The following is a 27469-nucleotide window of genomic DNA, read 5'->3' as shown; positions in this document are numbered from 1 at the left end:
CGTGCGTGCGTGCGTGCGTGCGTGCGTGCGTGCGTGCGTGCGTGCGTGCGTTTAGTGCAGATATATTGGAGGAGCTGTTTCTCTCACTCACTCTCTCTGTCTGTATCTCTATCAATTCAATTCAAGGGGCTTTATTGGCATGGGAAACATGTGTTAACATTGCCAAAGCAAGTGAGGTGGATAATATACAAAAGTGAAATAAACAATAAAAATGTACTAAAAATGTACAGTGAACATTACACATACATAAGTTTCAAAACAATAAAGACATTACAAATGTCATATTATATATATAGAAAGCCCTTCTTGCCTTGTCTCTCAGATCTTTCACAGCTTTGTGGAAGTTACCTGTGGCGCTGATGTTTAGGCCAAGGTATGTATAGATTTTTGTGTGCTCTAGGGCAACGGTGTCTAGATGGAATTTGTATTTGTGGTCCTGGCGACTGGACCTTTTTTGGAACACCATTATTTTGGTCTTACTGAGATTTACTGTCAGGGCCCAGGTCTGGCAGAATCTGTGCAGAAGATCTAGGTGCTGCTGTAGGCCCTCCTTGGTTGGTGACAGAAGCACCAGATCATCAGCAAACAGTAGACATTTAACTTCAGATTCTAGTAGGGTGAGGCCGGGTGCTGCAGACTTTTCTAGTGCCCGCGCCAGTTCGGTGATATATATGTTGAAGAGGGTGGGGCTTAAGCTGCATCCCTGTCTCACCCCACGGCTCTGCGTGAAGAAATGTGTGTGTTTTTTGCCAATTTTAACGGCATAATTGTTGTTTGTGTACTTGGATTTTATAATGTCGTATGTTTTTCCCCCAACACCACTTTCCATCAACTTGTATAGCAGACCCTCATGCCAAATTGAGTCAAAGTCTTTTTTGAAATCAACAAAGCATGAGAAGACTTTGCCTTTGTTTTGATTTGTTTGGTTGTCAATTAGGGTGTGCAGGGTGAATACATGGTCTGTTGTACGGTAATTTGGTGGTAAAAAGCCAATTTGACATTTGCTCAGTACATTGTTTTCATTGAGGAAATGTACGAGTCTGCTGTTAATGATAATGCAGAGGATTTTCCCAAGGTTACTGTTGACGCATATTCCACGGTAGTTATTGGGGTCAAATTTGTCTCCACTTTTGTGGATTGGGGCGATCAGTCCTTGGTTCCAAATATTGGGGAAGATGCCAGAGCTAAGGAGGATGTTAAAGAGTTTTAGTATAGCCAATTGGAATTTGTTGTCTGTATATTTGATCATTTCATTATTAGAGTCTATGGATTCTTCAATAACATTGAGCTGATTTCTGACGTGCTGTTCCTTGTTTTTCCGTAGTGTATTTCTGTATTGTTTTAGTGATTCACCATAGTGAAGGCGTAGACTCAGGTTTTCTGGGTCTCTATGTTTTTGGTTGGACAGGTTTCTCAATTTCTTTCTTAGATTTTTGCTTTCTTCATCAAACCATTTGTCATTTTTATTCATTTTCTTCGGTTTTCTATTTGAGATTTTTTGATTTGATAGGGAAGCTGAGAGGTCAAATATACTGTTAAGATTTTCTACTGCCGAGTTTACACATTCACTATTACAGTGGAACATTTTACCCAGGAAATTCTCTAAAAGGGATTGAATTTGTTGTTGCCTAATTGTTTTTCGGTAGGTTTCCAAACTGCATTCCTTCCATCTATAGCATTTCTTAATGTTACTCAGTTCCTTTGGCTTTGATGCCTCATGATTGAGTATTGCTCTGTTCAAGTGGACTGTGATTTTGCTGTGGTCTGATAGGGGTGTCAGTGGGCTGACTGTGAACGCTCTGAGAGACTCTGGGTTGAGGTCAATGATAAAGTAGTCTACAGTACTACTGGCAAGAGATGAGCTATAGGTGTACCTACCATAGGAGTCCCCTCGAAGCCTACCATTGACTATGTACATACCCAGCGTGCGACAGAGCTGCAGGAGTTGTGACCCATTTTTGTTGGTTATATTGTCATAGTTGTGCCTAGGGGGGCATATGGGGGAGGGAATGCTGTCCCCTGCAGGCAGGTGTTTGTCCCCCTGTGTGCTGAGGGTGTCAGGTTCTGGTCTGGTTCTGGCATTTAGGTCGCCACAGACTAGTACATGTCCCTGGGTCTGGAAATGATTGATTTCCCCCTCCAGGATGAAGAAGCTGTCTTCCAAGTATGGGGATTCTAGTGGGGGGATATAGATAGCACACAGGAGGACATTTTTCTCTTTTACGATAATTTCCTTTTGAATTTCTAGCCAAATGTAAAATGTTCCTGTTTTGATTAATTTAATAGAGTGAATTAGCTCTGCTCTATACCAAATTAGCATCCCCCCTGAGTCCCTTCCCTGTTTCACACCTGGTAGTTTGGTGGATGGGACAACCAGCTCTCTGTAACCTAGAGGGCAACCAGTGGGTCCGTCTCCTCTATACCAGGTTTCTTGCAGGATGACAATGTCTGTATTACCGATTTCTTTGGTGAAGTCCGGGTTCCTGCTCTTTAGGCCAAAGGCAGATGACCTCAGACCTTGGATATTCCAGGATGATATAGTGAAGGCTTTGTGTTCCATAAAGTGTCCGATGTTGTTGGTCGTGGTTTGGCCTCAGGCCAGTAAGTGTGAGCAGAGCCTGCTGAGCATCTGGTACATGCCATTGGCTCGGGCTAGTGTAAGAGTCGGGGTTGGGCCTGTTTGCCCGCTCACTACCTGGGCGTATGTGTGACTTCCATGTTGAGGCCCTCTTTGTGGGGGTGGGGTGCATGGCGTGGGCAGGAGTGGCATAGGTCTGATCTGAGGGGGGTGGGGTATGGGGTATGGGCATGGTTGATGGGGTATGGGCATGGTTGACGTGGGGGGGGTGTTGATTGGTTGGGGTGGGGGTGTGGATGTGTCTGGGGGTGCTGTGGTCTGGATGTAAGTCCTCTTGGTGTGGGTCCTCTATGTGTAGGTCCAGGGGGTGGTCCCGCAGGTCTGGGAGAATGTCTCGCTGGTCTGGGTGGGGTGTCTATTGATCTGTTCCTCCTGTGTGAAGTGTTGGGGATACGTTTGAGTGTGATATCCTTTAGATTCCGGGCAAAGGTGGGCACTGCTGCCTTGTAGAGGTGGACCTGGTCATAGAGGCTGTTCAAGTCCAGGGTGGAGTGGTGGGCCAGGAAAACATTTGGTTTTGAGGCACAGTCACAGGAAATACTTGCGTTTACTCGCTGTATTGTGGCAGGGTGGAAGTTTTTTCGTGGTAGCAGGGTGGAGATAACCACTTGTGCGTTGGGGAAAGTAGAAGAAGCTTTTTCAATCACTCCCTTCAGTGCTGTGGCCACCCTTTCCTGCTATGCTCTGAGGTCGTTTGTGCCTGTGTGTATTATTATGTGGCTAGGTGACTCTAGTTGGTCCTCAGAGGCAGTGGGAGTCGCTGGGCTTGGGGTTCTTCATTTGTCTGTTCTGCTGTGATGTCGACTCTATGGTCAGGGTCTGGTGTGGACTGTTCTGCTGTGGTGTCGAGACTTTTGTCGGGTGCTGAGGTGGGCTCTTCAGCTGGCTTCTCTGTGGGGGTGGCCACCTCTAGTGGGTTGTTCTCTGTCACACGCCATCCCCCTCACCCTCTCCTCCAGCAGTCTGATCCTCTCTTCTAGTGCTCTGTTCTTCTCCTGCTCCTGCTCTTTCTTCTGTTGAAGTTGTCTCACCACTGTCCAGAGTGTAGATATGTCTCTCTCCACCTCCAGCACTCCGGGTCTGGTTAAGAGGGTGTTGTGCTGGACTGTTGTCTGGGTCTGTGCTGACTGGAGTGTCATCACCTGCTGTTCCAGCTCCACCTGCCTTACCTCCAGCTGGGTGAATTTATTCTTCATTTCAATGAGGGAGTAGTACTCTGTGCTGGGAGGTTGACTGGGGGTTGCTTGTCTGTGGGGTTATATAACGAAGAAGTCTAGTCTGACCCGCTCGGGGTGGGGGTATCTTTATCAAGGGAGAGCTTCTCCTGCTGGGCTAATTCTTTAATTAGGTGAAAGTCCAGCTGAAACTGTTTGCGTTTACCCTGTACCATTACTGTTCCGGACTTATAGAGATTTATATTAGCTGACTCAGAGTCCTCGTTGTCAAGTATCCTGAGTTTCCACCCCTCGTTAACACCCCCTCTCTTAACAGAGGGGTAGTGTGTTAATGTAGCACTGTGCCATGCCAGAGGATGGTTTGTGTGGAAGATAAGGTTGCTGATGTTCCCATTTTTGTAATAGTCCGCAAAAGTCTCTCCTGATTTTCCATAAGGAGCTTCATTTTGTAATCTTTTCTTGCCTTATCATTCTTTACATACACAGGGTACTGTATTTTAATTACATCTCAACAGCGGGAGGCAGCTGGGCTAATGGGCTTTGACACCTCTCACTTGACACGTCAGTGCTAGTTGAAGCTGTATCAAGCTTGGCAGAATTATGTTAGAACTCAGTCCTTATAAAGTAATGTAGTGTATTTTTCTTCTTGGCTTTTGGAAATAGAATATAGTTTCAGACTAAACATTACTCACTCAGTTTCAGGTTGGGTGGTGTTTTCAGGTTTCTGTTGTTTTCCAGAGATTTTGCTGTATAGAATAATAATCCTTGGTAGTCTTCCAGGTAATTCCGTAATTCCGTCCAAAATCAGGTTGTAGATTTTGAGTTTTGATTTGAAGTGAGGGTTATGTTGTAGAGGGCAGCATCCTGTATGTGTTCCTGACAAAAAAAATCAAATTATCTAACTTTATCTAACTATTTTTTGAAGAAAATGCTGAAAAATGCAGGAGCTCATCTGATCGTGATCTCTCTCTCTCTCTCTCTCGCTCTCATTCTCTCTGTCTGTATCTCTCTATCGCTCTCTCATTCTCTCTGTCTGTATCTCTCTCTCTCCCTCTCTCTCTCTCTCGCTCTCATTCTCTCTGTCTGTATCTCTCTATCGCTCTCTCATTCTCTCTGTCTGTCTGTATCTCTCTCTCTCTCTCTCTCTCTCTCTCTCTCTCTCTCTCTGTCTGCATCTCTCTCTCTGTCGCTTTCTGTTTCGATGAGGATCTATTATTGCTCTCCGATAATGAGATTGTAATAGGAAGTGTGTTGCTTTTATTAAAAAGAAAATACTAATTAGCAAAGTGGTATTGTGAAGAGGAAATCTTATTTCCACAATGAGAATGCTCGTTGCTCTCAATGTTTCTTAATGCTATTCTCCCCATGTGCGCTAGCTGATGCTGGTTAGACAGTTGATTGACTCCATGTCTATTATTTCCTATACAGATTATTTGAAACATTAGCGTCAGAATTTGAGAATTAAAGAGACCGTGCCATTTGTTTTATTGTAGCTTACCAGGTCAAGGATATTAGATAACCTCTAAAGTGGCAGTCGTTCACATCTCTTATCATGACCATGACTCTGACATGATAAATACCCAGGAATGACTTTATCAGCTGCCTGGCTCACTGGCTCGTAGTACCACCAAACACTTCCTCATCTCCCCTGGAAAACAGAGAAATAAAGCAACAAATAATGTTAATAAGGCAGAGAGTGACCCGGATGGTTTTTACTTCCTGTTTTAATTCTATGGCTACACTCTAATTTTTACTTCCTGTTTTAATCCTATGGCTACACTCTGATTTTTACTTCCTGTTTTAATCCTATGGCTACACTCTAATTTTTACTTCCTGTTTTAATCCTATGGCTACACTAATTTTTACTTCCTGTTTTAATCCTATGGCTACACTCTAATTTTTACTTCCTGTTTTAATCCTATGGCTACACTCTAATTTTTACTTCCTGTTTTAATCCTATGGCTACACTCTAATTTTTACTTCCTGTTTTAATCCTATGGCTACACTCTAATTTCTACTTCCTGTTTTAATCCTATGGCTACACTCTAATAGGCTTCCAGTCAAATCAAATTGTATTTGTCACACGCGTCAAATACAACAGACCTTACAATGAAATGCTTACTTACAAACCAACAATGCCGTTTTACGAAAATATCCCCCCAAAAAGTAAGAGATAAGAATAACAAATAATTAAAGAGCAGCAGTTAATAACAATAGCGGGGCTTTATACAGGGGGTACCGGTACAGAGTCATTGTGAAGGGGCACCAGTGTCGAGGTAACTGAGGTAATATGTACATATAGGTAGAGTTATTAAAGTGACTATGCATAGATGATAACAACAGAGAGTAGCAGCAGTGATGAAGATGGGGGGGATGCAAATATTCTGAGTAGCCATTTGATTAGCTGTTCAGGAGACTTATGGCTTCAGGGTAGAAGCTGTTTAGATGCCTCTTGGACCTAGACTTGACGCTGCGGTACCACTTGCCGTGCTAGTACATGACAACTAAAACCATAGCTTAAGGTTCATGGTGTGGTTTTCGAAAGTAGCACTCACGAACATGTATTACGTCCCGCAATTTTTTTGTTGTTGGTTGGGGGGGGGTTATGTTACAAACTCCAATTGGTACAATATGAAATGTGAATTTGTAAGTGCTTAAGGTCCCATTCAATCTCTTACTGCAGTGTTTCTTGGTCGTCTTTAACAAATCTACTTTGAAACAGAAGTATACACCTCACACACATGGTTATGGGCGTAAAAAAAGGAAGACACCTGAACCATGTCACATATAGAGTTGAAATGTTTGGAGTATTACACTGTATACTGTAACATTACAGAAGACTCAATTATAACAAAACCGTTTGACATAGAAACATTTCTGAGGTAACAACAACAACACGTTGAAATATTAATACTATTAATACCATGGGACCACTAGAGGGCAATTTGGTCATTTGACTGCAGGAAACAAATCTGGTTCAGATAGCAGCAGGCGGAATATTTAAAAGTATAATTCTCGGTAGGAATCTTAGGGCCATTCAACCTCTCTATGTTCTGCCGATATTTCATTAATACGAGCACTCAATGTGAGCCAAATCCGCAGACCTAAAGTGCCGTCTTACACACACACACACACACACACACACACACACACACACACACACACACACACACACACACACACACACACACACACACACACACACACACACACACACACACAGTGGCATTTGGCAACATCTGTCTCTAATTAACCACAACTTTTGTGTTTGCCAGGTTGTTAAATGTCAAAATGTTAAATTAATAACCATTATTATTTATTTCTCTCTCCATCTCTTTTTCGTTGTGTTACAGTGAAAACATGCGGCTCTAATCTTCAAGGTCCTGCTGGTACATTCACTTCTCCCAACTTCCCCATCCAGTATGAGTCCAACGCACAGTGTGTCTGGATTCTCACCGCCACCAACCCCAACAAGGTAGGCTGGACTAACCAAACCTGAGAGAGAGAGAGAGAGAGAGAGAGAGAGAGAGAGAGAGAGAAGAGAGATGAACCTGGAGAGTCCCCTAAGCAAGCTGGTCCTGTGGCTCTGTTCACAAATACACCCCACAGAGCCTAAACAGAGAGTACACAGTGGCAGAATACCTGACCACTGTGACTGACCCAAACTTAAGGAAAGCTTTGACTATGTACAGACTCCGTGAGCATAGCCTTGCTATTGAGAAAGTGCGCCGTAGGCAGACATGGCTCTCAAGAGAAGACAGGCTATGTGCTCACTGCCCACAAAATGAGGTGGAAACTGAGCTGCACTTCCTAACCTCCTGCCCAATGTATGACCATACCAGAGAGACATATTTCCCTCAGATTACACAGATCCACAAAGAATACGAAAAACAAATCCAATTTTGATAAACTCCCATATCTACTGGGTGAAATTCCACAGTGTGCCATTACAGCAGCAAAATTTGTGACCTGTTACCACAAGAAAAGGGCAACCAGTGAAGAACAAACAATGTTTATTTATTTTCCCTTGTGTACTTTAACCATTTGTACATTGTTACAACACTGTATATATATATATAATATGACATTTGTAATGTCTTTAGTGTTTTGAAACTTCTGTGTGTGTAATGTTTACTGTTAATTTTTATTGTTTATTATTATCTATCTCACTTGCTTTGGCAATGTTAACACGTTTCCCATGCCAATAAAGAGGAATTGAATTGAATTGAGAGAGCGAGAGAGAGCGAGAGAGAGAGAGAGAGCGAGAGAGAGAGCGAGAGAGAGAGCGAGAGAGGGAGAGGGAAGGAGGGAGCGAAGGAGGGAGGGAGTGAGTGAGTGAGTGAGTGAGTGAGTGAGTGAGTGAGTGAGTGAGTGAGTGAGTGAGTGAGTGAGTGAGTGACTGAGTGACTGAGTGAGTGAGTGAGTGAGTGAGTGAGTGAGTGAGTGAGTGAGTGAGTGAGTGACTGACTGACTGACTGACTGAGTGACTGAGTGAGTGACTGAGTGACTGAGTGAGTGGCTGTACTGTAATGTAATACTAATCCTACCAATAGTATTGATGTGTTATTATGCAGGCCCTTGGTAAATGCCCTGTAGTCCTAAACTCCATCACATATATAGTGCACTGCTTTTGACCAGATCCCTCATCCAGTGATGATCCAGTAGGGGGGGCAGGTGAAGAAGTGGGCTGCCACTCGATAAATCCCCACAACCCACCTCTCCACCTCCTCCTCCTCCCAGTCTCTGTTTTGTATTCCAGCCTCATTACTCACTACTCCACCCTCTCAGGGTTGCTTGCCTGCCTGCCGGCGTTGTCGTTGAGGCTCAGCAAAATGTGTGTCGGCTCTCTGGCTCATGGACCCTTTACCTGCTCCTCCTGGCCTTCCATAAGATCTTCTTCTGCCCTCTCTCTCTCGCCTCTCTCTTTCCTCTGCCCTCTCTCTCTCTCCTCTCTCTCTCCTCTGTCCCACCCACCCACAATCTCTCTCTCTCTCTCTCTCTCCTCTGCCCCACCCACCCACCCCCTCTCTCTCTCTCTCTCTCTCTCTCTCTCTCTCCTCTCTCTTTCCTCTGCCCTCTCTCGCCTCTCTCTTTAATCTGCCCTCTCTCTCTCTCCTCTCTCTTTCCTCTGCCCTCTCTCTCTCTCGCCTCTCTCTTTCCTCTGCCCTCTCTCTCTCTCTCCTCTCTTTTTCCTCTGCCCTCTCTCTCGCCTCTCTCTTTCCTCTGCCCTCTCTCTCTCCTCTCTCTCTCCTCTGCCCTCTCTCACTCTCCTCTCTCTCTCCTCTGCCCTCTCTCTTTCTCCTCTCTCTTTCCTCTGCCCTCTCTCTCTCTCGCCTCTCTCTTTCCTCTGCCCTCTCTCTCTCTCTCGCCTCTCTCTTTCCTCTGCCCTCTCTCTCTCGCCTCTCTCTTTCCTCTGCCCTCTCTCTCTCTCGCCTCTCTCTTTCCTCTGCCCTCTCTCTCTCTCGCCTCTCTCTTTCCTCTGCCCTCTCTCTCTGGCCTTTCTCTTTCCTCTGCCCTCTCTCTCTCTCGCCTCTCTCTTTCCTCTGCCCTCTCTCTCTCTCGCCTCTCTCTTTCCTCTGCCCTATCTCTCTCGCATCTCTCTTTCCTCTGCCCTCTCTCTCTCTCCTCTCTCTCCTCTGCCCTCTCTCTTTCTCCTCTCTCTTTCCTCTGCCCTCTCTCTCTCGCCTCTCTCTTTCCTCTGCCCTCTCTCTCTCTCTCCTCTCTCTTTCCTCTGCCCTCTCTCTCTCTCTTTCCTCTGCCTCTCTTTCTCTGCCCTCTCTCCTCTGCCTCTCTCTTTCCTCTGCCTCTCTCTCTCTCCTCTCTCTCTCTCTCTGCCCTCTCTCTCTCTCTCTCTCTCTCCTCTGCCCTCTCTCTCTCTCCTCTCTCTTTCCTCTGCCCTCTCTCTCTCGCCTCTCTCTTTCCTCTCTCCTCTCTCTCTCGCCTCTCTCTTTCCTCTGCCCTCTCTCTCTCGCCTCTCTCTTTCCTCTGCCCTCTCTCTCTCGCCTCTCTCTTTCCTCTGCCCTCTCTCTCTCTCGCCTCTCTCTTTCCTCTGCCCTCTCTCTCTCTCGCCTCTCTCTTTCCTCTGCCCTCTCTCTCTGGCCTCTCTCTTTCCTCTGCCCTCTCTCTCTCTCGCCTCTCTCTTTCCTCTGCCTTCTCTCTCTCTCGCCTCTCTCTTTCCTCTGCCCTCTCTCTCTCGCCTCTCTCTTTCCTCTGCCCTATCTCTCTCGCATCTCTCTTTCCTCTGCCCTCTCTCTCTCTCCTCTCTCTCCTCTGCCCTCTCTCTTTCTCCTCTTTCTTTCCTCTGCCCTCTCTCTCTCGCCTCTCTCTTTCCTCTGCCCTCTCTCTCTCTCGCCTCTCTCCTCTCTCTCTCTCTGCATCTTTCCTCTGCCCTCTCTCTCTCGCTCTCTCTTTCCTCTGCCCCTCTCTCTCTCTCTCTCTCTCTCCTCTGCCCTCTCTCTCTCTCTCTCTCTCTTTCCTCTGCCCTCTCTCTCTCTCGCCTCTCTCTTTCCTCTGCCCTCTCTCTCTCTCTCCTCTCTCTTTCCTTTCCTCTCTGCTCTCTCTTTCCTCTGCCCCTCTCTCTCTCGCCTCTCTCTTTCCTCTGCCCTCTCTCTCTCCTCTCTCTTTCCTCTGCCCTCTCTCTCTCTCTCTCTCTCTCCTCTGCCCTCTCTCTTTCTCGCCTCTCTCTTTCCTCTAACCTCTCTCTCTCTCTCTCCTCTGCCCTTCCTCTGCCTCTCTCTCTCCTCTCTCTCCTCTCTCTCTCTCTCTCCTCTCTCTTTCCTCTGCCCTCTCTCTCTCGCCTCTCTCTTTCCTCTGCCTCTCTCTCTCTCTCCTCTCTCTTTCCTCTGCCCTCTCTCTCTCGCTCTCTCTTTCCTCTGCCCCTCTCTCTCTCGCCTCTCTCTTTCCTCTGCCCTCTCTCTCTCTCTCTCTCTCTCCTCTGCCCTCTCTCTCTCTCTCTCTCTTCTCTCCTCTGCCCTCTCTCTTTCTCCTCTCTCTTTCCTCTGCCCCCTCTCTCTCTCGCCTCTCTCTTTCCTCTGCCCTCTCTCTCTCTCGCCTCTCTCTTTCCTCTGCCCTCTCTCTCTCGCCTCTCTCTTTCCTCTGCCCCTCTCTCTCTCGCCTCTCTCTTTCCTCTGCCCTCTCTCTCTCGCCTCTCTCTTTCCTCTGCCCCTCTCTCTCTCGCCTCTCTCTTTCCTCTGCCCTCTCTCTCTCTCCTCTCTCTCTCCTCTGCCCTCTCTCTCTCTCCTCTCTCTTTCCTCTGCCCTCTCTCTCTCGCCTCTCTCTTTCCTCTGCCCTCTCTCTCTCTCTCGCCTCTCTCTTTCCTCTGCCCTCTCTCTCTCGCCTCTCTCTTTCCTCTGCCCTCTCTCTCTCTCGCCTCTCTCTTTCCTCTGCCCTCTCTCTCTCGCCTCTCTCTTTCCTCTGCCCCCTCTCTCTCTCGCCTCTCTCTTTCCTCTGCCCTCTCTCTCTCTCTCTCTCTCGCTCTCTCTCTTTCCTCTGCCCTCTTTCTCTCTCTCTTTCCTCTCTCTTTCTCTCTGCCTCTCTCTTTCCTCTGCCCTCTCTCTCTCTTTCCTCTCTCTTTCCTCTGCCCTCTCTCTCTGCCTCTCTCTTTCCTCTGCTCTCTCTTTCTCGCATCTCTCTTTCCTCTGCCCTCTCTCTCACCTCTCTCTTTCCTCTGCCTCTCTCTCTTCTCTCTCTGCCTCCTCTGCCCTCTTCTCTCTCCTCTCTCTTTCCTCTGCCCTCTCTGCCTCTCTCTTTCCTCTGCCCTCTCTCTCTCTCCTCTCTCTCTCCTCTGCCCTCTCTCTTTCTCCTCTCTCTTTCCTCTAACCTCTCTCTCTCGCCTCTCTCTTTCCTCTGCCCTCTCTCTCTCTCGCCTCTCTCTTTCCTCTGCCCTCTCTCTCTCGCCTCTCTCTTTCCTCTGCCCCTCTCTCTCTCGCCTCTCTCTTTCCTCTGCCCTCTCTCTCTCTCGCCTCTCTCTTTCCTCTGCCCTCTCTCTCTCGCCTCTCTCTTTCCTCTGCTCTCTCTTTCTCGCATCTCGCTTTCCTCTGCCCTCTCTCTCTCACCTCTCTCTTTCCTCTGCCCTCTCTCTCCTCTCTCTCTCCTCTGCCCTCTCTCTTTCTCCTCTCTCTTTCCTCTGCCCTCTCTCTCTCTCTCGCCTCTCTCTTTCCTCTCTCTCTCTCCTCTCTCTCTCCTCTGCCCTCTCTCTTTCTCCTCTCTCTTTCCTCTAACCTCTCTATCTCTCGCCTCTCTCTTTCCTCTGCCCTCTCTCTCTCGCCTCTCTCTTTCCTCTGCCCTCTCTCTCTCTCGCCTCTCTCTTTCCTCTGCCCTCTCTCTCTCGCCTCTCTCTTTCCTCTGCCCTCTCTCTCTCTCGCCTCTCTCTTTCCTCTGCCCTCTCTCTCTCTCCTCTCTCTTTCCTCTGCCCTCTCTCTCTCGCATCTCTCTTTCCTCTGCCCTCTCTCTCTCGCCTCTCTCTTTCCTCTGCCCTCTCTCTCTCCTCTCTCTCTCCTCTGCCCTCTCTCTCTCTCCTCTCTCTCTCCTCTGCCCTCTCTCTTTCTCCTCTCTCTTTCCTCTAGCCTCTCTCTCTCTCTCTCTCTCTCTCTCTTTCCTCTGCCCTCTCTCTCTCTCGCCTCTCTCTTTCCTCTCTCTCTCTCGCCTCTCTCTTTCCTCTGCCCTCTCTCTCTTCTCTCTCTCTCTTCTCTCTCTCTCGCCTCTCTCTTTCCTCTGCCCTCTCTCTCTCTCCTCTCTCTTTCCTCTGCCCTCTCTCTCTCTCGCCTCTCTCTTTCCTCTGCCCTCTCTCTCTCTCGCCTCTCTCTTTCCTCTGCCCTCTCTCTCTGGAAGCCCCTCTCTCTTTCCTCTGCCTCTCTCTCTCTCGCTCTCTCTCTTTCCTCTGCCCTCTCTCTCTCTCCTCTCTCTCCTCTGCCCTCTCTCTCTCTCTCTCTCTTTCCTCTGCCCTCTCTCTCTCGCATCTCTCTTTCCTCTGCCCTCTCTCTCTCGCTCTCTCTTTCCTCTGCCTCTCTCTCTCATCTCTCTCTCTGCCCTCTCTCTCTCTGCCCTCTCTCTTTCCTCTCTCTTTCCTCTGCCCTCTCTCCCTCTCTCTCTCTCTCTGCTCTCTTTCCTCTGCCCTCTCCTCTCTCTTTCCTCTCCTCTTTCTGCCTCTCTCTTTCTCTCTGCCTCTCTCTTTCCTCTGCCCTCTCTCTTCTCTCTCTGCCCTCTCTCTTTCCTCTGCCCTCTCTCTCTTTCCTCTGCCCTCTCTCTTTCCTCTGCCCTCTCTCTCTAGCCTCTCTCTTTCCTCTGCCTCTCTCTCTCTCCTCTCTCTTTCCTCTGCCCTCTCTCTCGCCTCTCTCTTCTCTCTGCCCTCTCTCTCTTTCTGCCTCTCTCTCTGCCTCTCTCTTTCCTCTGCCCTCTCTCTCTCTCTCCTCCTCTGCCCTCTCTCTCTCTTCTTTCCTCTGCCCTCTCTCTGCCTTTGCCTCTCTCTTTCTTTCTGCCCCTCTCTCTCTCGCCTCTCTCTTTCCTCTGCCCCTCTCTCTCTCGCCTCTCTCTTTCCTCTGCTCTCTCTCTCTCTTTCTCGCCTCTCTCTTTCCTCTGCCCTCTCTCTTTCTCCTCTCTCTTTCCTCTGCCCTCTCTCTCTCTCTCCTCTTTCCTCTGCCCCCTCTCTTCTCTCTTTCCTCTCTCTCTCTCTCTTCTCCTCTCTCTCTTTCCTCTGCCCTCTCTCTCTCTCTCTCTTTCCTCAACCTCTCTCTCTCTCTCATCTCTTTCCTCTGCTCTCTCTTCTCTCGTCTCCTCTCTCTCGCCTCCTCTTTCCTCTCTCTCTCTTCTCTCTCTTTCCTCTCTTTCTGCTCTTTCCCTCTGCCCTCTCTCTGCCTCTCTCTTTCCTCTGCCCTCTCTCTCTCTCCTCTCTCTTTCCTCTGCCTCTCTCTCTCTCCTCTCCTCTGCCTCTCTCTCTCTCGCCTCTCTCTTTCCTCTGCCCTCTCTCTCTCTTCCTCTGCCCTCTCTCTCTCTCTTCCTCTGCCCTCTCTCTTTTCCTCTCCTCTGCCCTCTCTCTCTCGCTCTCTCTTTGTCTCTCTCTCTTTTCTGCTCTGCCCTCTCTCCTCTCTCTCTCTCTTTCTCTCTGCCCTCTCTCTCTCTCTTTCCTCTGCCCCTCTCTCTCTCTCCTCTGCCTCTCTCTCCTCTCTCTTTCCTCTGCCTCTCTCTCTCTCGCCTCTCTCTTTCCTCTGCCCTCTCTCTCTCTGCCTCTCTCTCTCCTCTCTCTTCCTCTCTCCTCTCTCTCTCTCTTTCCTCTGCCCTCTCTCTCTCTCTCTCTCTCCTCTGCCCTCTCTCTCTCTCCTCTCTCTTTCCTCTGCCTCTCTCTCTCTCTCTCTCTCTTTCCTCTGCTCTCTCTCTCTCTGCCTCTCTCTTTCCTCTGCCCTCTCTCTCTTCTCTCTCTCTTTCCTCTGCCTCTCTCTCTCTCCTCTCTCTTTCCTCTGCCCTAGGATGGAGCATCTCTCTTTCCTCTGCCCTCTCTCTCTCTCTCTCTTCCTCTGCCCTCTCTCTCTCTCCTCTCTCTTTCCTCTGCCCTCTCTCTCTCTCTCTCCTCTGCCCTCCTTCTCTCTTTCCTCTCTCTCTCTCTCTCTCGCTCTCTCTCTCGCCTTCCTCTGCCCTCTCTCTTTCTCTGCCCTCTCTCTCGCCTTCTTTCCTCTGCCTCTCTCTCTCTCTCTCTCTCTCTCTCTTTCTCTCTCTCTTTCCTCTCTCCTCTTCTCTCTGCCTCTCTCTCCTCTCTCTCTGCCCTCTCCTCTGCCCTCTCTCTCTCCTCTCTCTTTCTCTGCCCTCTCTCTCTCTTTCCTCTGCCCTCTCTCCTCTTCCTCTCTTTCCTCTCCTCTCTCTCTCTCTCTCTCTCTTTCCTCTGCCTCTCTCTTCTCTCGCCTCTCTCTTTCCTCTGCCCTCTCTCTCTCTCTCTCTATCTCTGCCCTCTCTCTCTCTCTCTCTTTCCTCTGCCCTCTCTCTCTCGCCTCTCTCTTTCCTCTGCCCTCTCTCTCGCCTCTCTCCTTTCCTCTGCCCTCTCTCTCTCTCTCCTCTCTCTTTCCTCTGCCCTCTCTCTCTCTGCCCTCCTCTCTCTTTCCTCTGCTTCCTCTCTCTCTCTCTCCTCTCTCTTTCCTCTGCCCTCTCTCTCTCGCTCTCTCTTTCCTCTGCCTCTCTCTCTCTGCCTCTCTCTCTTCTCTCCTCTCTCTCTCTCTCCTCTGCCCTCTCTCTCTCGCCTCTCTCTTTCCTCTGCCCTCTCTCTCTCTTCTCTCTCTTTCCTCTGCCCTCTCTCTCTCGCATCTCTCTTTCCTCTGCCCTCTCTCTCTCTCCTCTCTCTCCTCTGCCCTCTCTCTCTCCTCTCTCTGCCTCTGCTGCCCTCTCTCTCTCTTTCCTCTGCCCTCTCTCTCTCTCCTCTCTCTTTCCTCTGCCCTCTCTCTCTCTCTTTCCTCTGCCCTCTCTCTCTCTGCCTCTCTCTTTCCTCTGCCCTCCTCTCTCTCTCTCTTTTCCTCTCTCTTTCCTCTGCCCTCTCTCTCTCTCGCCTCTCTTTCTTTCCTCTCTCCCTCTCTCTCTCTCCTCTGCCCTCTTTTTCTTCCTCTGCCCTCTCTCTCTCTCCTCTGCCCTCTCTCTGCCCTCTCTCTTTCCTCTGCCCTCTCTCTTTTCCTCTGCTCTCTCTCGCCTGATTCCTCGCCTCTCTCTTTCCTCTGCCCTCTCTCTCTCTGCCCTCTCTCTCTCTTCTCCTCTGCCTCTCTTTCCTCTCTCTCTCTCTCTCTCTCTCTCTTTCCTCTGCCCTCTCTCTCTCGCCTCTCTCTCTCCTCTGCCCTCTCTCTCTCCCCTCTCTCTTTCCTCTGCCCTCTCTCTCTCGCCTCTCTCTTTCCTCTGCCCCTCTCTCTCTCTCGCCTCTCTCTTTCCTCTGCCCTCTCTCTCTCGCCTCTCTCTTTCCTCTGCCCTCCTCTCTCTCTTTCTCTCTCTCTCTCCCTCTCCTCTCTCTCTTTCTCCTCTCTTTCCTCTGCCCTCTCTCTCTCTCGCCTCTCTCTTTCCTCTGCCCTCTCTCTCTCGCCTCCTCTTTCCTCTGCCCTCTCTCTCTCGCCTCTCTCTTTCCTCTGCCCCTCTCTCGCCTCTCTCTTTCCTCTCTCTCTCCTCTCTCTCTCTCTGCCCTCTTCTCTCCTCTCTTTCCTCTGCCCTCTCTCTCTCTCTCTCTCTCTCCTCTGCCCTCTCTCTTTCTCCTCTCTCTTTCCTCTGCCCTCTCTCTCTCTCGCCTCTCTCTCTTCTCTCTGCCTCTTTCCTCTGCCCTCTCTCTCTCTTCCTCTCTCTCTCCTCTCTCCCCTTTCCTCTGCCCTCTCTCTCTCCTCTCTTTCCTCTGCCCTCTCTCTCTCCTCTCTCTCTTCCTCTGCCTCTCTCTCTCTCGCCTTTCTCTCTCCTCTCTCTTCCTCTGCTCTCTCTTTCTCCCTTTCCTCTGCCCTCTCTCTCTCTCTCTTTCCTCTGCCCTTCTCTCTCTCCTCTCTCTTTCCCTCTGCCCTCTCTCTCTCTCTCCTCTCTCTTTCCTCTGCCCTCTCTCTCTCTCTCTCTCTCTTTCCTCTGCCCTCTCTCTCTCCTCTCTCTTTCCTCTGCCCTCTCTCTCTCTCGCCTCTCTCTCTTCCTCTGCCCTCTCTCTTCTCTGCCTCTCTCTCTCTCTCTCTTCCTCTCTCTCTCTCTCTCTCTTCTCTCTCTCTCTCCTCTCTTTCTCTGCCCTCTCTCTCTCTTTCCTCTCCCTCTCTCTCTGCCCTCTCTTTCCTCTCTCTCTCTCTCTCTTCCTCTCTCTCTCTTGCCTCTCTCTCTGCCCTCTCTCTCTCTGCCTCTCTCTCCTTTCCTCTGGCCTCTCTCTCTCTCTCTCTCGCCTCTCTCTCTCTCTCTCTTTCCTCTGCCCTCTCTCTCTCTCCTCTCTCTTTCCTCTGCCCTCTCTCTTTCTCCTCTCTCTTTCCTCTGCCCTCTCTCTCTCTCCTCTCTCTTTCCTCTCTCGCCTCTCTTCCTCTCTCCCTCTCTCTCCTCTCGCCCTCTCTCTTTCCTCTGCCTCTCTCTCTCTGGCCTCTCTCTTTCCTCTGCCCTCTCTCTCTCGCTCTCTCTTTCCTCTGCCTCTCTCTCTCTCGCCTCTCTCTTTCCTCTGCCCTCTCTCTCTCTCTCTCTCTCTTTCCTCTGCCCTCTCTCTCTCTCGCCTCCTCTCTCTTTCCTCTGCCCTCTCTCTCTCGCCTCTCTCTTTCCTCTGCCCTCTCTCTCTCTCTCTTTCCTCTGCCCTCTCTCTCTCGCCTCTCTCTCTTCTGCCTCTCTCTCGCCTCTCTCGCTCCTCTCTCTCTCTGCCTCTCTCTCTCCTCTGCCCTCCTCTCTTTTCCTCTGCCCTCTCTCTCTCCTCGCTCTCTGCCCTCTCTTTCTCTCTCTTTCCTCTCTCTCTCTCTCGCCTCTCTCTTTCCTCTGCCCTCTCTCTCTGCCTCTCTCTTTCCTCTGCCCTCTCTCTCTCTCTCCTCTCTCTCTCGCTCTCTCTTTCCTCTGCCCTCTCTCTCGCTCTCTCTTTCCTCTGCCCTCTCTTTCTCGCATCTCTCTTTCCTCTGCCCTCCTCTCTCTCCTCTCTCTCCTCTGCCCCTCTTCTCCTCTCTCTCTCTCTCTCGCCTCTCTCTTTCCTCTGCCTCTCTCTCTCTCTCTCTCTCTCTTTCCTCTGCCCTCTCTCTCTCTCGCCTCTCTTTCTCTTCCTCTCTCGCCTCTCTCTTTCCTCTCTCTCTCTCTCTCTCCTCTTTCTCTCTCTCTCTCTCCTCTGCCTCTGCCTCTCTCTCTCGCCTCTCTCTTTCCTCTGCCCTCTCTCTCTCCCTCTCTCTTTCCTCTGCCCTCTCTCTCTCTCTCTCTCTCTTTCCTCTGCTCTCGCCTCTCTCTCTCTCTCTCGCCTCTCCTCTCTCTCTCTGCCTCCTCTCTCTCTCTCGCCCTCTCTTTCCTCTGCCCTCTCTCTCTTCCTCTCTCTCTCTCTTTCCTCTGCCTCTCTCTTTCTCTCTCTGCCCTCTCTGCCTCTCTCTTCCTCTGCTCTCTTTCTCCTCTCTCTTTCCCTCTCTCTCTCTCTCACCTCTCTCTTTCCTCTTCCCTCTCTCTCTCCTCTCTCTTTCCTCTGCCCCTCTCTCTCTCTCTCTCTTTCCTCTGCCTCTCTCTCTCTCGCTCTCTCTTTCCTCTGCCCTCTCTCTCTCCTCTCTCTTTCCTCTGCCCTCTCTCTCTCTCGCCTCTCTCTTTCCTCTGCCCTCTCTCTCTCGCCTCTCTCTTTCCTCTGCCCTCTCTCTTTCTCGCTCTCTCTTTCCTCTGCCCTCTCTCTCTCTCTCGCCTCTTCTCTCTCTTTCCTCCTCTCTCTCGCCTCTCTCTTTCCCTCTCTCTCTCTCTTTCCTCTGCCCTCTCTCTCTCTCGCCTCTCTCTTTCCTCTGCCCTCTCCCTCTCTCTCTCTCTCTTTCCTCTGCCCTCTCTCTCTCGCCTCTCTCTCTCTCCTCTTTCCTCTGCTCTCTTCTCTCCTCTCTCTTTCCTCTGCCCTCTCTCTGCCTCTCTCTCTCGCCTCTCTCTTTTCCTCTGCCTCCTCTCTCTCCTCTGCTCTCTCTCTTTCCTCTGCCCTGTCTCTCTCTCTCGCCTCTCCTCTCTCTCTCGCCCTCTCTCTCCTCTCTCTTCTCTCTGCCCTCTCTCTCTCGCCTCTCTCTTTCCTCTGCCTCTCTCTCTCTCATCCTCTCTCTTCTCTTCCTCTCCCTCTCTCTCTCTCTCTTTTCCTCTGCTCTCTCTCTCCTCTCTCTCTCTGCCCTCTCTCTCTCTTTCTCTGCCTCTCTCGCCTCTCCCTCTCTCTCTCTCTCCTCTGCCCTCTCTCTCTCTGCCCTCTCTCTTTCCTCTGCCCTCTCTCTCTCGCCTCTCTCTTTCCTCTGCCCTCTCTCTCTCTCCTCTCTCTTTCCTCTGCTCTCTCTTTCTGCCCTCTCTCTTTCCTCTGCCCTCTCTCTCTCTCTCTCCTCTCTCTCTTTCCTCTGCCCTCTCTCTCGCCTCTCTCCTCTGCCCTCCTCTCTCTTTCCTCTGCTCCTCTCTCCTCTCTCTCTCTCTCTCGCCTCTCTCTTTCCTCTCTCTTCTCCTCTCTCTTTCCTCTGCCCTCTCTCTCTCTCTCTCTCTCCTCTTTCCTCTGCCCTCTCTCTCTCTCGCCTCTCTCTTTCCTCTGCCCCTCTCTCTCTGCCTCTCTCTTTCTCTCTTTCCTCTGCCCTCTCTCTCGCCTCCTCTTTCCTCTGCCCTCTCTCTCTCGCCTCTCTCTTTCCTCTGCCCTCTCTCTCTCTCGCCTCTCTCTCTCTTCCTCTGCTCTCTCTCTCTCTCTCTCTCTCTCCTCTCTTTCTGCCCTCTCTCTTTCTTCCTCTGCCCTCTCTCTCTTTCCTCTGCCTCTCTCTCTGCCCTCTCTCTCTCGCCTCTCTCTTTCCTCTGCCCTCTCTCTCTCTCGCCTCTCTCTTTCCTCTGCCCTCTCTCTCTGCCTCTCTCTTTCCTCTGCCTTCTCTCTCTCTCTTTCCTCTCTCTCTCTCTCATCTCTCTCTCTGCCCTCTCTCTCTCGCCTCTCTCTTTCCTCTGCCCTCTCTCTCTCTCTCGCCTCTCTCTTTCCTCTGCCCTCTCTCTCTCTCTCTCTTTCTCTTCCCTCTCTCTCTCTCCTCTCTCTTTCCTCTGCCCTCTCTCTCTCTCTCTCTCTTTCCTCTGCCCTCTCTCTCTCTCTCTCTTTCCTCTCTCTCTCTCGCCTCTCTTTCCTCTGCCCTCTCTCTCTCTCCTCTCTTTCCTCTGCCCTCTCTCTCTCTCCTCTCTCTTTCCTCTGCCCTCTGCCCCCTCTCTCTCTCGCCTCTCTCTTTCCTCTCCTCCCTCTCTCCTCTCTCTCTCTCTGCCCCTCTCTCTCCTCTCTCTTTCCTCTGCCCTCTCTCTCTCTCGCTCTCTCTTTCCTCTGCCCTCTCTCTCTCGCCTCTCTCTTTCCTCTGCCCTCTCTCTCTCGCCTCTCTCTTTCCTCTGCCCTCTCTCTCTCTCTCTCTCTCTTTCCTCTGCCCTCTCTCTCTCGCCTCTCTCTTTCCTCTGCCTCTCTCTCTCTCTCGCCTCTCTCTTTCCTCTGCCCTCTCTCTCTTTCTCTGCCTCTCTCTCTTCCTCTGCCCTCTCTCTCTTTCTCTCTCTCTTTCCTCTGCCCTCTCTCTGCCTCTCTCTCTCTCTGCCCTCTCTCTCTCTCTGCTCTCTCTTTCCTCTGCCTCTCTCTCTCTCGCCTCTCTCTTTCCTCTGCCCTCTCTCTCTCGCCTCTCTCTTTCCTCTGCCTCTCTCTCTCTCGCCTCTCTCTTTCCTCTGCCCTCTCTCTCTCTCTCCTCTGCCCTCTCTCTCTCCTCTGCTCTCCTCTCTCTCTCGCCTCTCTCTTTCCTCTGCCCTCTCTCTCTCGCCTCTCTCTTTCTCTCTCTTTCCTCTGCCTCTCTCTTCTCTCGCCTCTCTCTTTCCTCTTCTCTCTCTCTCCTCTCTCTTTCCTCTGCCCTCTCTCTCTCTCCTCTCTCTTTCCTCTGCCCTCTCTCTCTCGCCTCTCTCTTTCCTCTGCCTCTCTCCTCTCTTTCTCTCTTTCTCTCTCTCTCTCTCTCCTCTCTCTTTCCTCTGCCCTCTCTCTCTCTCTCTCTCTTTCCTCTCTCTCTCTCTCTCTCTCTCTGCCCTCTCTCTCGCCTCTCTCTCTTCCTCTGCCTCTCTCTCTGCCCTCTCTCTCTCTCTCTCTCCTCTGCCCTCTCTCTCTCGCCTCTCTCTTTCCTCTGCCCTCTCTCTCTCTCTCTCTCTTTCCTCTTCCTCTCTCTCTCTCTCTCGCCTCTCTCTTTCTCTCTGCCTCTCTCTCTCTCTGCCCTCTCTCTCTCTCTTTCCTCTCTCTCTCTCTCCTCTCTCTCTCTGCCCTCTCTCTCTCTCTCCTCTCTCTTTCCTCTGCCCTCTCTCTCTCTCTCTCCTCTGCCCTCTCTCCTCTCTCCTCTCTCTCTCTCTCTCTCTCTTTCCTCTGCCTCTCTCTCTCTCGCCTCTCTCTTTCCTCTGCCCCTCTCTCTCTCTCTCCTCTCTCTTTCCTCTCTCTCTCTCCTCTCTCTTTCCTCTGCCCTCTCTCTCTTCTCTCTCTTTCCTCTCTTCTCCTCTGCCTCCCTTTCCTCTCTCTCTCTCGCCTCTCTCTTTCCTCTGCCCTCTCTCTCTCTCTCTCTCTCTCTCCTCTGCTCTCTCTCTCTCTCTCTCTCTTTCCTCTGCCCTCTCTCTCTCGCCTCTCTCTTTCCTCTGCCCTCTCTCTCTCTCGCCTCTCTCTTTCCTCTGCCCTCTCTCTCTCGCCTCTCCTCTTTCCTCTGCTCTGCCTCTCTCTCTCTCCCTCTCTCTCTCTCCTCTGCCCTCTCTCTCTCTCTCTCTTTCCTCTGCCCTCTCTCTCTCTCGCCTCTCTCTTTCCTCTGCCCTCTCTCTCTCTCTCTCTCTTTCCTCTGCCCTCTCTCTCTCTCTCTCTTTCCTCTGCTTTCCCTCTCTCTCTCGCCTCTCTTTCCTCTTCTCTCTCGCCTCTCCTCCTCTCTCTCCTCTGCCTTTCCCTCTCTCTCTTTCTCTCCTCCTCTGCCCTCTCTCTCTCGCCTCTTTCTCTGCCCTCTCTCTCTCTCTCTCTCTCTCTTCTCTCTCTCTCTCTCCTCTCTCTCTCTCTCTCTCTCTCTCTCTCTTTCCTCTGCCCTCTCTCTCTCTCGCCTCTCTCTTTCCTCTCTCCCTCTCTCTCTCTCCTCTCTCTTTCCTCTGCCTCTCTCTCTCTCGCCTCTCTCTTTCCTCTGCCCTCTCTCTCTCTCGCCTCTCTCTCTCCTCTGCCCTCTCTCTCTCGCCTCCTCTCTCTTTCCTCTGCCCTCTCTCTCTCTGCCTCTCTCTCTCTTTCTCTCTCTCTTCCTCTGCCCTCTCTCTCTCTGCCCTCTCTCTTTCCTCTGCCCTCTCTCCTCTGCCCTCTCTCTCTCTCTCTTCTTTCCTCTGCCCCTCTCTCTCTCTCCTCTACCCTCTCTCTCTTCCTCTCTGCCCTCTCTCTCTCTCGCCTCTCTCTTTCCTCTGCCCTCTCTCTCTCCTCTCTCTTTCCTCTGCCCTCTCTCTCCTCTCTCTTTCCTCTGCCTCTCTCTTTCTCTGCCTCTCTCTCTTCCTCTGCCCTCTCTCTCTCCTCTCTCTTTCTCTGCCCTCTCTCTCTCTCCTCTCTCTCCTCTGCCCTCTCTCTCGCTCTCTTTCCTCTGCACTCTCTCTCTCTCTTCCTCTGCCCTCTCTCTCTCCTCTCTCTTTCTCTGCCTCTCTCTTTCCTCTGCCCTCTCTCTCTCTCTCTCTCTCTTTCCTCTGCCCTCTCTCTCTCGCCTCTTTCTCTCTCTCTCTCTCCCTCTCCTCTCTCTCTCCTCTCTCTCCTCTCTCTCTCTCGCCTCTCTCTTTCCTCTGCCCTCTCTCTCTCTCCTCTCTCTTTCCTCTGCCCCTCTCTCTCTCTCTTTCCTCTGCCCTTCTCTCTGCCTCTCTCTCTCTCTCTCTCTCTCTCTCTCCTCTGCCCTCTCTCTCTCTCTCTCTCTTTCCTCTGCCCTCTCTCTCTCTCTCTCTCCTCTCTCTTTCCTCTGCCCTCTCTCTCTTTCTCTGCCCTCCTCTCTCTTTCCTCTGCCCTCTCTCTCTCTCTCCTCTCTCTTTCCTCTGCCCTCTCTCTCTCGCCTCTCTCTTTCCTCTGCCTCTCTCTCTCGCATCTCTCTTTCCTCTGCCCTCTCTCCTCTCCCTCTCTCTCTCTCTTTCCTCTGCCCTCTCTCTCTCTCGCCTCTCTCTTTCCTCTGCCCTCTCTCTCTTCGCCTCTCTCTTTCCTCTGCCCTCTCTCTCTCTCTTGCATCTCTCTTTCCTCTCTCTTTCCTCTGCCTCTCTCTCTCTCTCTCTCTCTCTCTCTGCCCTCTCTCTCTGCCTCTCCTCTCTTTCTCCTCTCTCTTTCCTCTGCCTCTCTCTCTCTCGCCTCTCTCTTTCCTCTGCCCTCTCTCTCTCTCTCGCCTCTCTCTTTCCTCTGCCCCCTCTCTCTCTCTTTCCCTCTCTCTTTCCTCTGCCTCTCTCTCTCTCCTCTCTCTTTCCTCTGCCCTCTCTCTCTCGCCTCTCTCTTTCCTCTGCCCTCTCTCTCTCTCGCCTCTCTCTTTCCTCTGCCCTCTCTCTCTCTCCTCTCTCTTTCCTCTGCCCTCCCTCTCTCTCTCTCTCTCTCTCTCTCTTTCCTCTGCCCTCTCTCTTTCCTCTCTCTCTCTCTCTCGCCTCTCTCTTTCCTCTGCCCTCTCTCTCTCGCCTCTCTCTTTCCTCTGCCCTCTCTCTCTCTCCTCTCTCTTTCCTCTGCCCTCTCTCTCTCGCCTCTCTCTTTCCTCTGCCCTCTCTCTCTCGCCTCTCTCTTTCCTCTGCCCCTCTCTCTCTCTCTCTCTCCTCTGCCCTCTCTCTTCTCCTCTCTCTTTCCTCTGCCTCTCTTTCCTCTGCCCTCTCTCTCTCTCTCCCTCTCTCTTTCCTCTGCCCTCTCTCTCTCTCCTCTCTCTTTCCTCTGCTCCTCTCTCTCTCGCTCTCTCTCTTTCCTCTGCCCTCTCTCTCTCTCCTCTCTCTCTTTCCTCTCTCTCTTCCTCTCTCTCTCTCTCCTCTCTCTTTCCTCTGCCCTCTCTCTCTCGCTCTCTCTTTCCTCTGCCCTCTCTCTCTCGCCTCTCTCTTTCCTCTGCCCTCTCTCTCTCTCTCTCTCTCTCTTTCCTCTGCCCTCTCTCTCTCTCTCTCTCTTTCCTCTGCCCTCTCTCTCTCTCCTCTCTCTTTCCTCTGCCTCTCTCTTCTCTCCTCTCTCTTTCCTCTGCCCTCTCTCTCTCGCCTCTCTCTTTCCTCTGCCCTCTCTCTCTCGCCTCTCTCTCTCTCTCTCCTCTCTCTCTCTCTCTCTGCCCTCTCTCTCTCTTTCCTCTGCCCTCTCTCTCTCTCTCTCTCTTTCCTCTGCCCTCTCTCTCTCTCCTCTCTCTTTCCTCTGCCTCTCTCTCTCTCCTCCTCTCTCTTTCCTCTGCCCTCTCTCTCTCTCGCCTCTCTCTTTCTCCTCCCTCTCTCTCGCATCTCTCTCTTTCCTCTGCCCTCTCTCTCTCTCTCTCTCTTTCCTCTGCCCTTCTCGCCTCTCTCTTTCCTCTGCCCTCTCTCTCTCGCCTCTCTCTTTCCTCTGCCCTCTCTCTCTCTCTCGCCTCTCTCTTTCCTCTGCCCTCTCTCTCTCTCCTCTCTCTTTCCTCTGCCCTCTCTCTCTCGCCTCTCTCTTTCCTCTGCCCCTCTCTCTCTCTCCTCTCTCTTTCCTCTGCCTCTCTCTCTCTCTCTCTTTCCTCTCTCTCTCTCTCGCCTCTCTCTTTCCTCTGCCCTCTCTCTCTCTCGCCTCTCTCTCGCCCTATTCTCCTCTGCCCTCTCTCTCTCTCTCTCTCTCTCTTTCCTCTGCCCTCTCTCTCTCTCCTCTCTATTCCTCTCTCTCTCTGCCTCTCTCTTTCCTCTGCCCTCTCTCTCTCTCGCCTCTCTCTTTCCTCTGCCCTCTTTCCTCTCTTTCCTCTGCCCTCTCTCTCTCGCCTCTCTCTTTCCTCTGCCCTCTCTCTCTCGCCTCTCTCTTTCCTCTGCCCTCTCTCTCTCTCTCTCTCTCTCTCCTCTCTCTCTCTCTCTCGCCTCTCTTTTCCTCTGCCTCTCTCTCTCTCGCCTCTCTCTTTCCTCTGCCCCTCTCTCTCTCCTCTCTCTTTCCTCTGCCTCTCTCTCTCTCTTTCTCTCTTTCCTCTGCCCTCTCTCTCTCGCCTCTCTCTTTCCTCTGCCCTCTCTCTCTCGCCTCTCTCTCTTTCCTCTGCCCTCTCTCTCTCGCATCTCTCTTTCCTCTGCCCTCTCTCTCTCTCGCCTCTCTCTTTCCTCTGCCCTCTCTCTCTCGCCTCTCTCTTTCCTCTCCTCCTCTCTCTCCCTCTTCTCTCTCTCTTTCCTCTGCCCTCTCTCTCTCTCTCTCTCTCTCTCTCTCTCTCTCTCTCTCTTTCCTCTGCCCTCTCTCTCTCTCTCTCTTTCCTCTGCCCTCTCTCTCTCTCCTCTCTCTTTCCTCTGCCCCCTCTCTCTCTCTCGCCTCTCTCTTTCCTCTGCCCTCTCTCTCTCTCTCTCTCTCTCTTTCCTCTGCCCCTCTCCCTCTCTCGCCTCTCTCTCTCGCCTCTCTCTTTCCTCTGCCCTCTCTCTCTCTCGCCTCTCTCTTTCCTCTGCCCTCTCTCTCTCGCCTCTCTCTTTCCTCTGCCCCTCTCTCTCTCGCTCTCTCTTTCCTCTGCCCTCTCTCTCTCGCCTCTCTCTTTCCTCTGCCCTCTCTCTCCTCTCTCTCTCTCCTCTGCCCTCTCTCTCTCTCTCTCTCTTTCCTCTGCCCTCTCTCTCTCGCCTCTCTCTTTCCTCTGCCTCTCTCTCTCGCCTCTCTCTTTCCTCTGCCCTCTCTCTCTCTCTCCTCTCTCTCTTTCCTCTGCCCTCTCTCTTCTCTCCTCTCTCTTTCCTCTGCCCTCTCTCTCTCTCGCCTCTCTCTTTCCTCTGCCCTCTCTCTCTCGCCTCTCTCTTTCCTCTGCCCTCTCTCTCTCGCCTCTCTCTTTCCTCTGCCTCTCTCTCTCTCGCCTCTCTCTTTCCTCTGCTTTCCTCTCTCTCTCTCGCCTCTCTCTTTCCTCTGCCCTCTCTCTCTCGCTCTCTCTTTCCTCTCTCCCTCTCTCTCTCGCCTCTCTCTTTCCTCTGCCCTCTCTCTCTCTCTCTCTCTCTTTCCTCTCCCTCTCTCTCTCTCTCTCTCTTTCCTCTGCCCTCTCTCTCTCTCTCCTCTCTCTTTCCTCTGCCCTCTCTCTCTCGCTCTCTCTTTCTCTGCCCTCTCTCTGCCCTCTCTCTCTCTCTCCTCTCTCTTTCCTCTGCCCTCTCTCTCTCGCCTCTCTCTTTCCTCTGCCCTCTCTCTCTCTCTCCTCTCTCTTTCCTCTGCCCTCTCTCTCTCTCTCTCTCTCTTTCCTCTGCCCTCTCTCTCTCTTTCCTCTCTCTCTTTCCTCTGCCCTCTCTGTCTTCTCTCGCCTCTCTCTTTCTCTCTCCTCTCTCTCGCCTCTCTCTTTCCTCTGCCCTCTCTCTCTCTCTCCTCTCTGCTCTTCCTCTGCCTCTCTCTCTCTGCCCTCTCTCTTTCCTCTGCCCTCTGCCCTCTCTCTCTCTCTCTCTCTTTCCTCTGCCCTCTCTCTCTCTCCTCTCTCTTTCCTCTGCCCTCTCTCTCTCTCGCCTCTCTCTTTCCTCTGCCCTCTCTCTCTCTCCTCTCTCTCTCCTCTGCCCTCTCTCTTTCTCCTCTCTCTTTCCTCTGCCCTCTCTCTCTCTCCTCTCTCTCTCCTCTGCCCTCTCTCTTCCTCCTCTCTCTTTCCTCTGCCCTCTCTCTCTCTCGCCTCTCTCTTTCCTCTGCCCTCTCTCTCTCTCTCGCCTCTCTCTTTCCTCTGCCCTCTCTCTCTCTCTCTCTCTCTTTCCTCTGCCCTCTCTCTCTCGCCTCTCTCTTTCCTCTGCCCTCTCTCTCTCTCACATCTCTCTTTCCTCTGCCCTCTCTCTCGCATCGCTCTTTCCTCTGCCCTCTCTCTCTCTCGCCTCTCTCTTTCCTCTGCCCTCTCTCTCGCCTCTCTCTTTCCTCTGCCCTCTCTCTCTCGCCTCTGTCTTTCCTCTGCCCTCTCTCTCTCTCGCCTCTCTCTTTCCTCTGCCCTCTCTCTCTCGCCTCTCTCTTTCCTCTGCTCTCTCTTTCTCGCATCTCGCTTTCCTCTGCCCTCTCTCTCTCGCCTCTCTCTTTCCTCTGCCCTCTCTCTCTCGCCTCTCTCTCTCCTCTGCCCTCTCTCTTTCTCCTCTCTATTTCCTCTGCCCTCTCTCTCTCTCTCGCCTCTCTCTTTCTTCTGCCCTCTCTCTCTCGCCTCTCTCTTTCCTCTGCCCTCTCTCTCTCTCCTCTCTCTCTCCTCTGCCCTCTCTCTTTCTCCTCTCTCTTTCCTCTGCCCTGTCTCTCTCTCTCTCGCCTCTCTCTTTCCTCTGCCCTCTCTCTCTCTCCTCTCTATCTCCTCTGCCCTCTCTCTTTCTCCTCTCTCTTTCCTCTGCCCCCTCTCTCTCTCGCCTCTCTCTTTCCTCTGCCCTCTCTCTCTCTCGCCTCTCTCTTTCCTCTGCCCTCTCTCTCTCGCCTCTCTTTTTCCTCTGCCCTGTCTCTCTCTCGCCTCTCTCTTTCCTCTGCCCTCTCTCTCTCTCACATCTCTCTTTCCTCTGCCCTCTCTCTCGCATCGCTCTTTCCTCTGCCCTCTCTCTCTCTCGCCTCTCTCTTTCCTCTGCCCTCTCTCTCGCCTCTCTCTTTCCTCTAACCTCTCTCTTTCTCCTCTCTCTTTCCTCTGCCCTCTCTCTTTCTCCTCTCTCTTTCCTCTGCCCTCTCTGTCTCGCATCTCTCTTTCCTCTGCCCTCTCTCTCTCGCCTCTCTCTTTCCTCTGCACCTTCTCTCTCGCATCTCTCTTTCCTCTGCCCTCTCTCTCTCGCCTCTCTCTTTCCTCTGTCCTCTCTCTCTCTCCTCTCTCTCTCCTCTGCCCTCTCTCTTTCTCCTCTCTCTTTCCTCTGCCCTCTCTCTCTCGCCTCTCTGTTTCCTCTGTCCTCTCTCTCTCGCCTCTCTCTTTCCTCTGCCCTCTCTCTCTCGCATCTCTCTTTCCTCTGCCCTCTCTCTCTC

General features: G+C 51.7%; 1 protein-coding gene across 1 annotated transcript in view; it reads left to right on the top strand.

Annotated features, from left to right (window-relative positions):
- The window catches only part of LOC115128828 (CUB and sushi domain-containing protein 3-like), a 997580-nt gene that overhangs the window by 491690 nt on the left and 478421 nt on the right, over positions 1-27469 (top strand). Inside the window, exon 10 of the mRNA XM_065018010.1 lies at positions 7167-7288. Within this exon, the coding sequence (XP_064874082.1) occupies positions 7167-7288 (122 nt within the window). The remainder of the gene's footprint in view (positions 1-7166; positions 7289-27469) is intronic.

The sequence above is a fragment of the Oncorhynchus nerka genome, linkage group LG4, assembly GCF_034236695.1.
Source record: "Oncorhynchus nerka isolate Pitt River linkage group LG4, Oner_Uvic_2.0, whole genome shotgun sequence".
In the NCBI taxonomy this organism is placed as follows: domain Eukaryota; kingdom Metazoa; phylum Chordata; class Actinopteri; order Salmoniformes; family Salmonidae; genus Oncorhynchus; species Oncorhynchus nerka.
The sequence above is the reverse complement of the archived record's forward strand: the minus strand, read 5'-3'. Positions and strand labels throughout refer to the sequence as shown.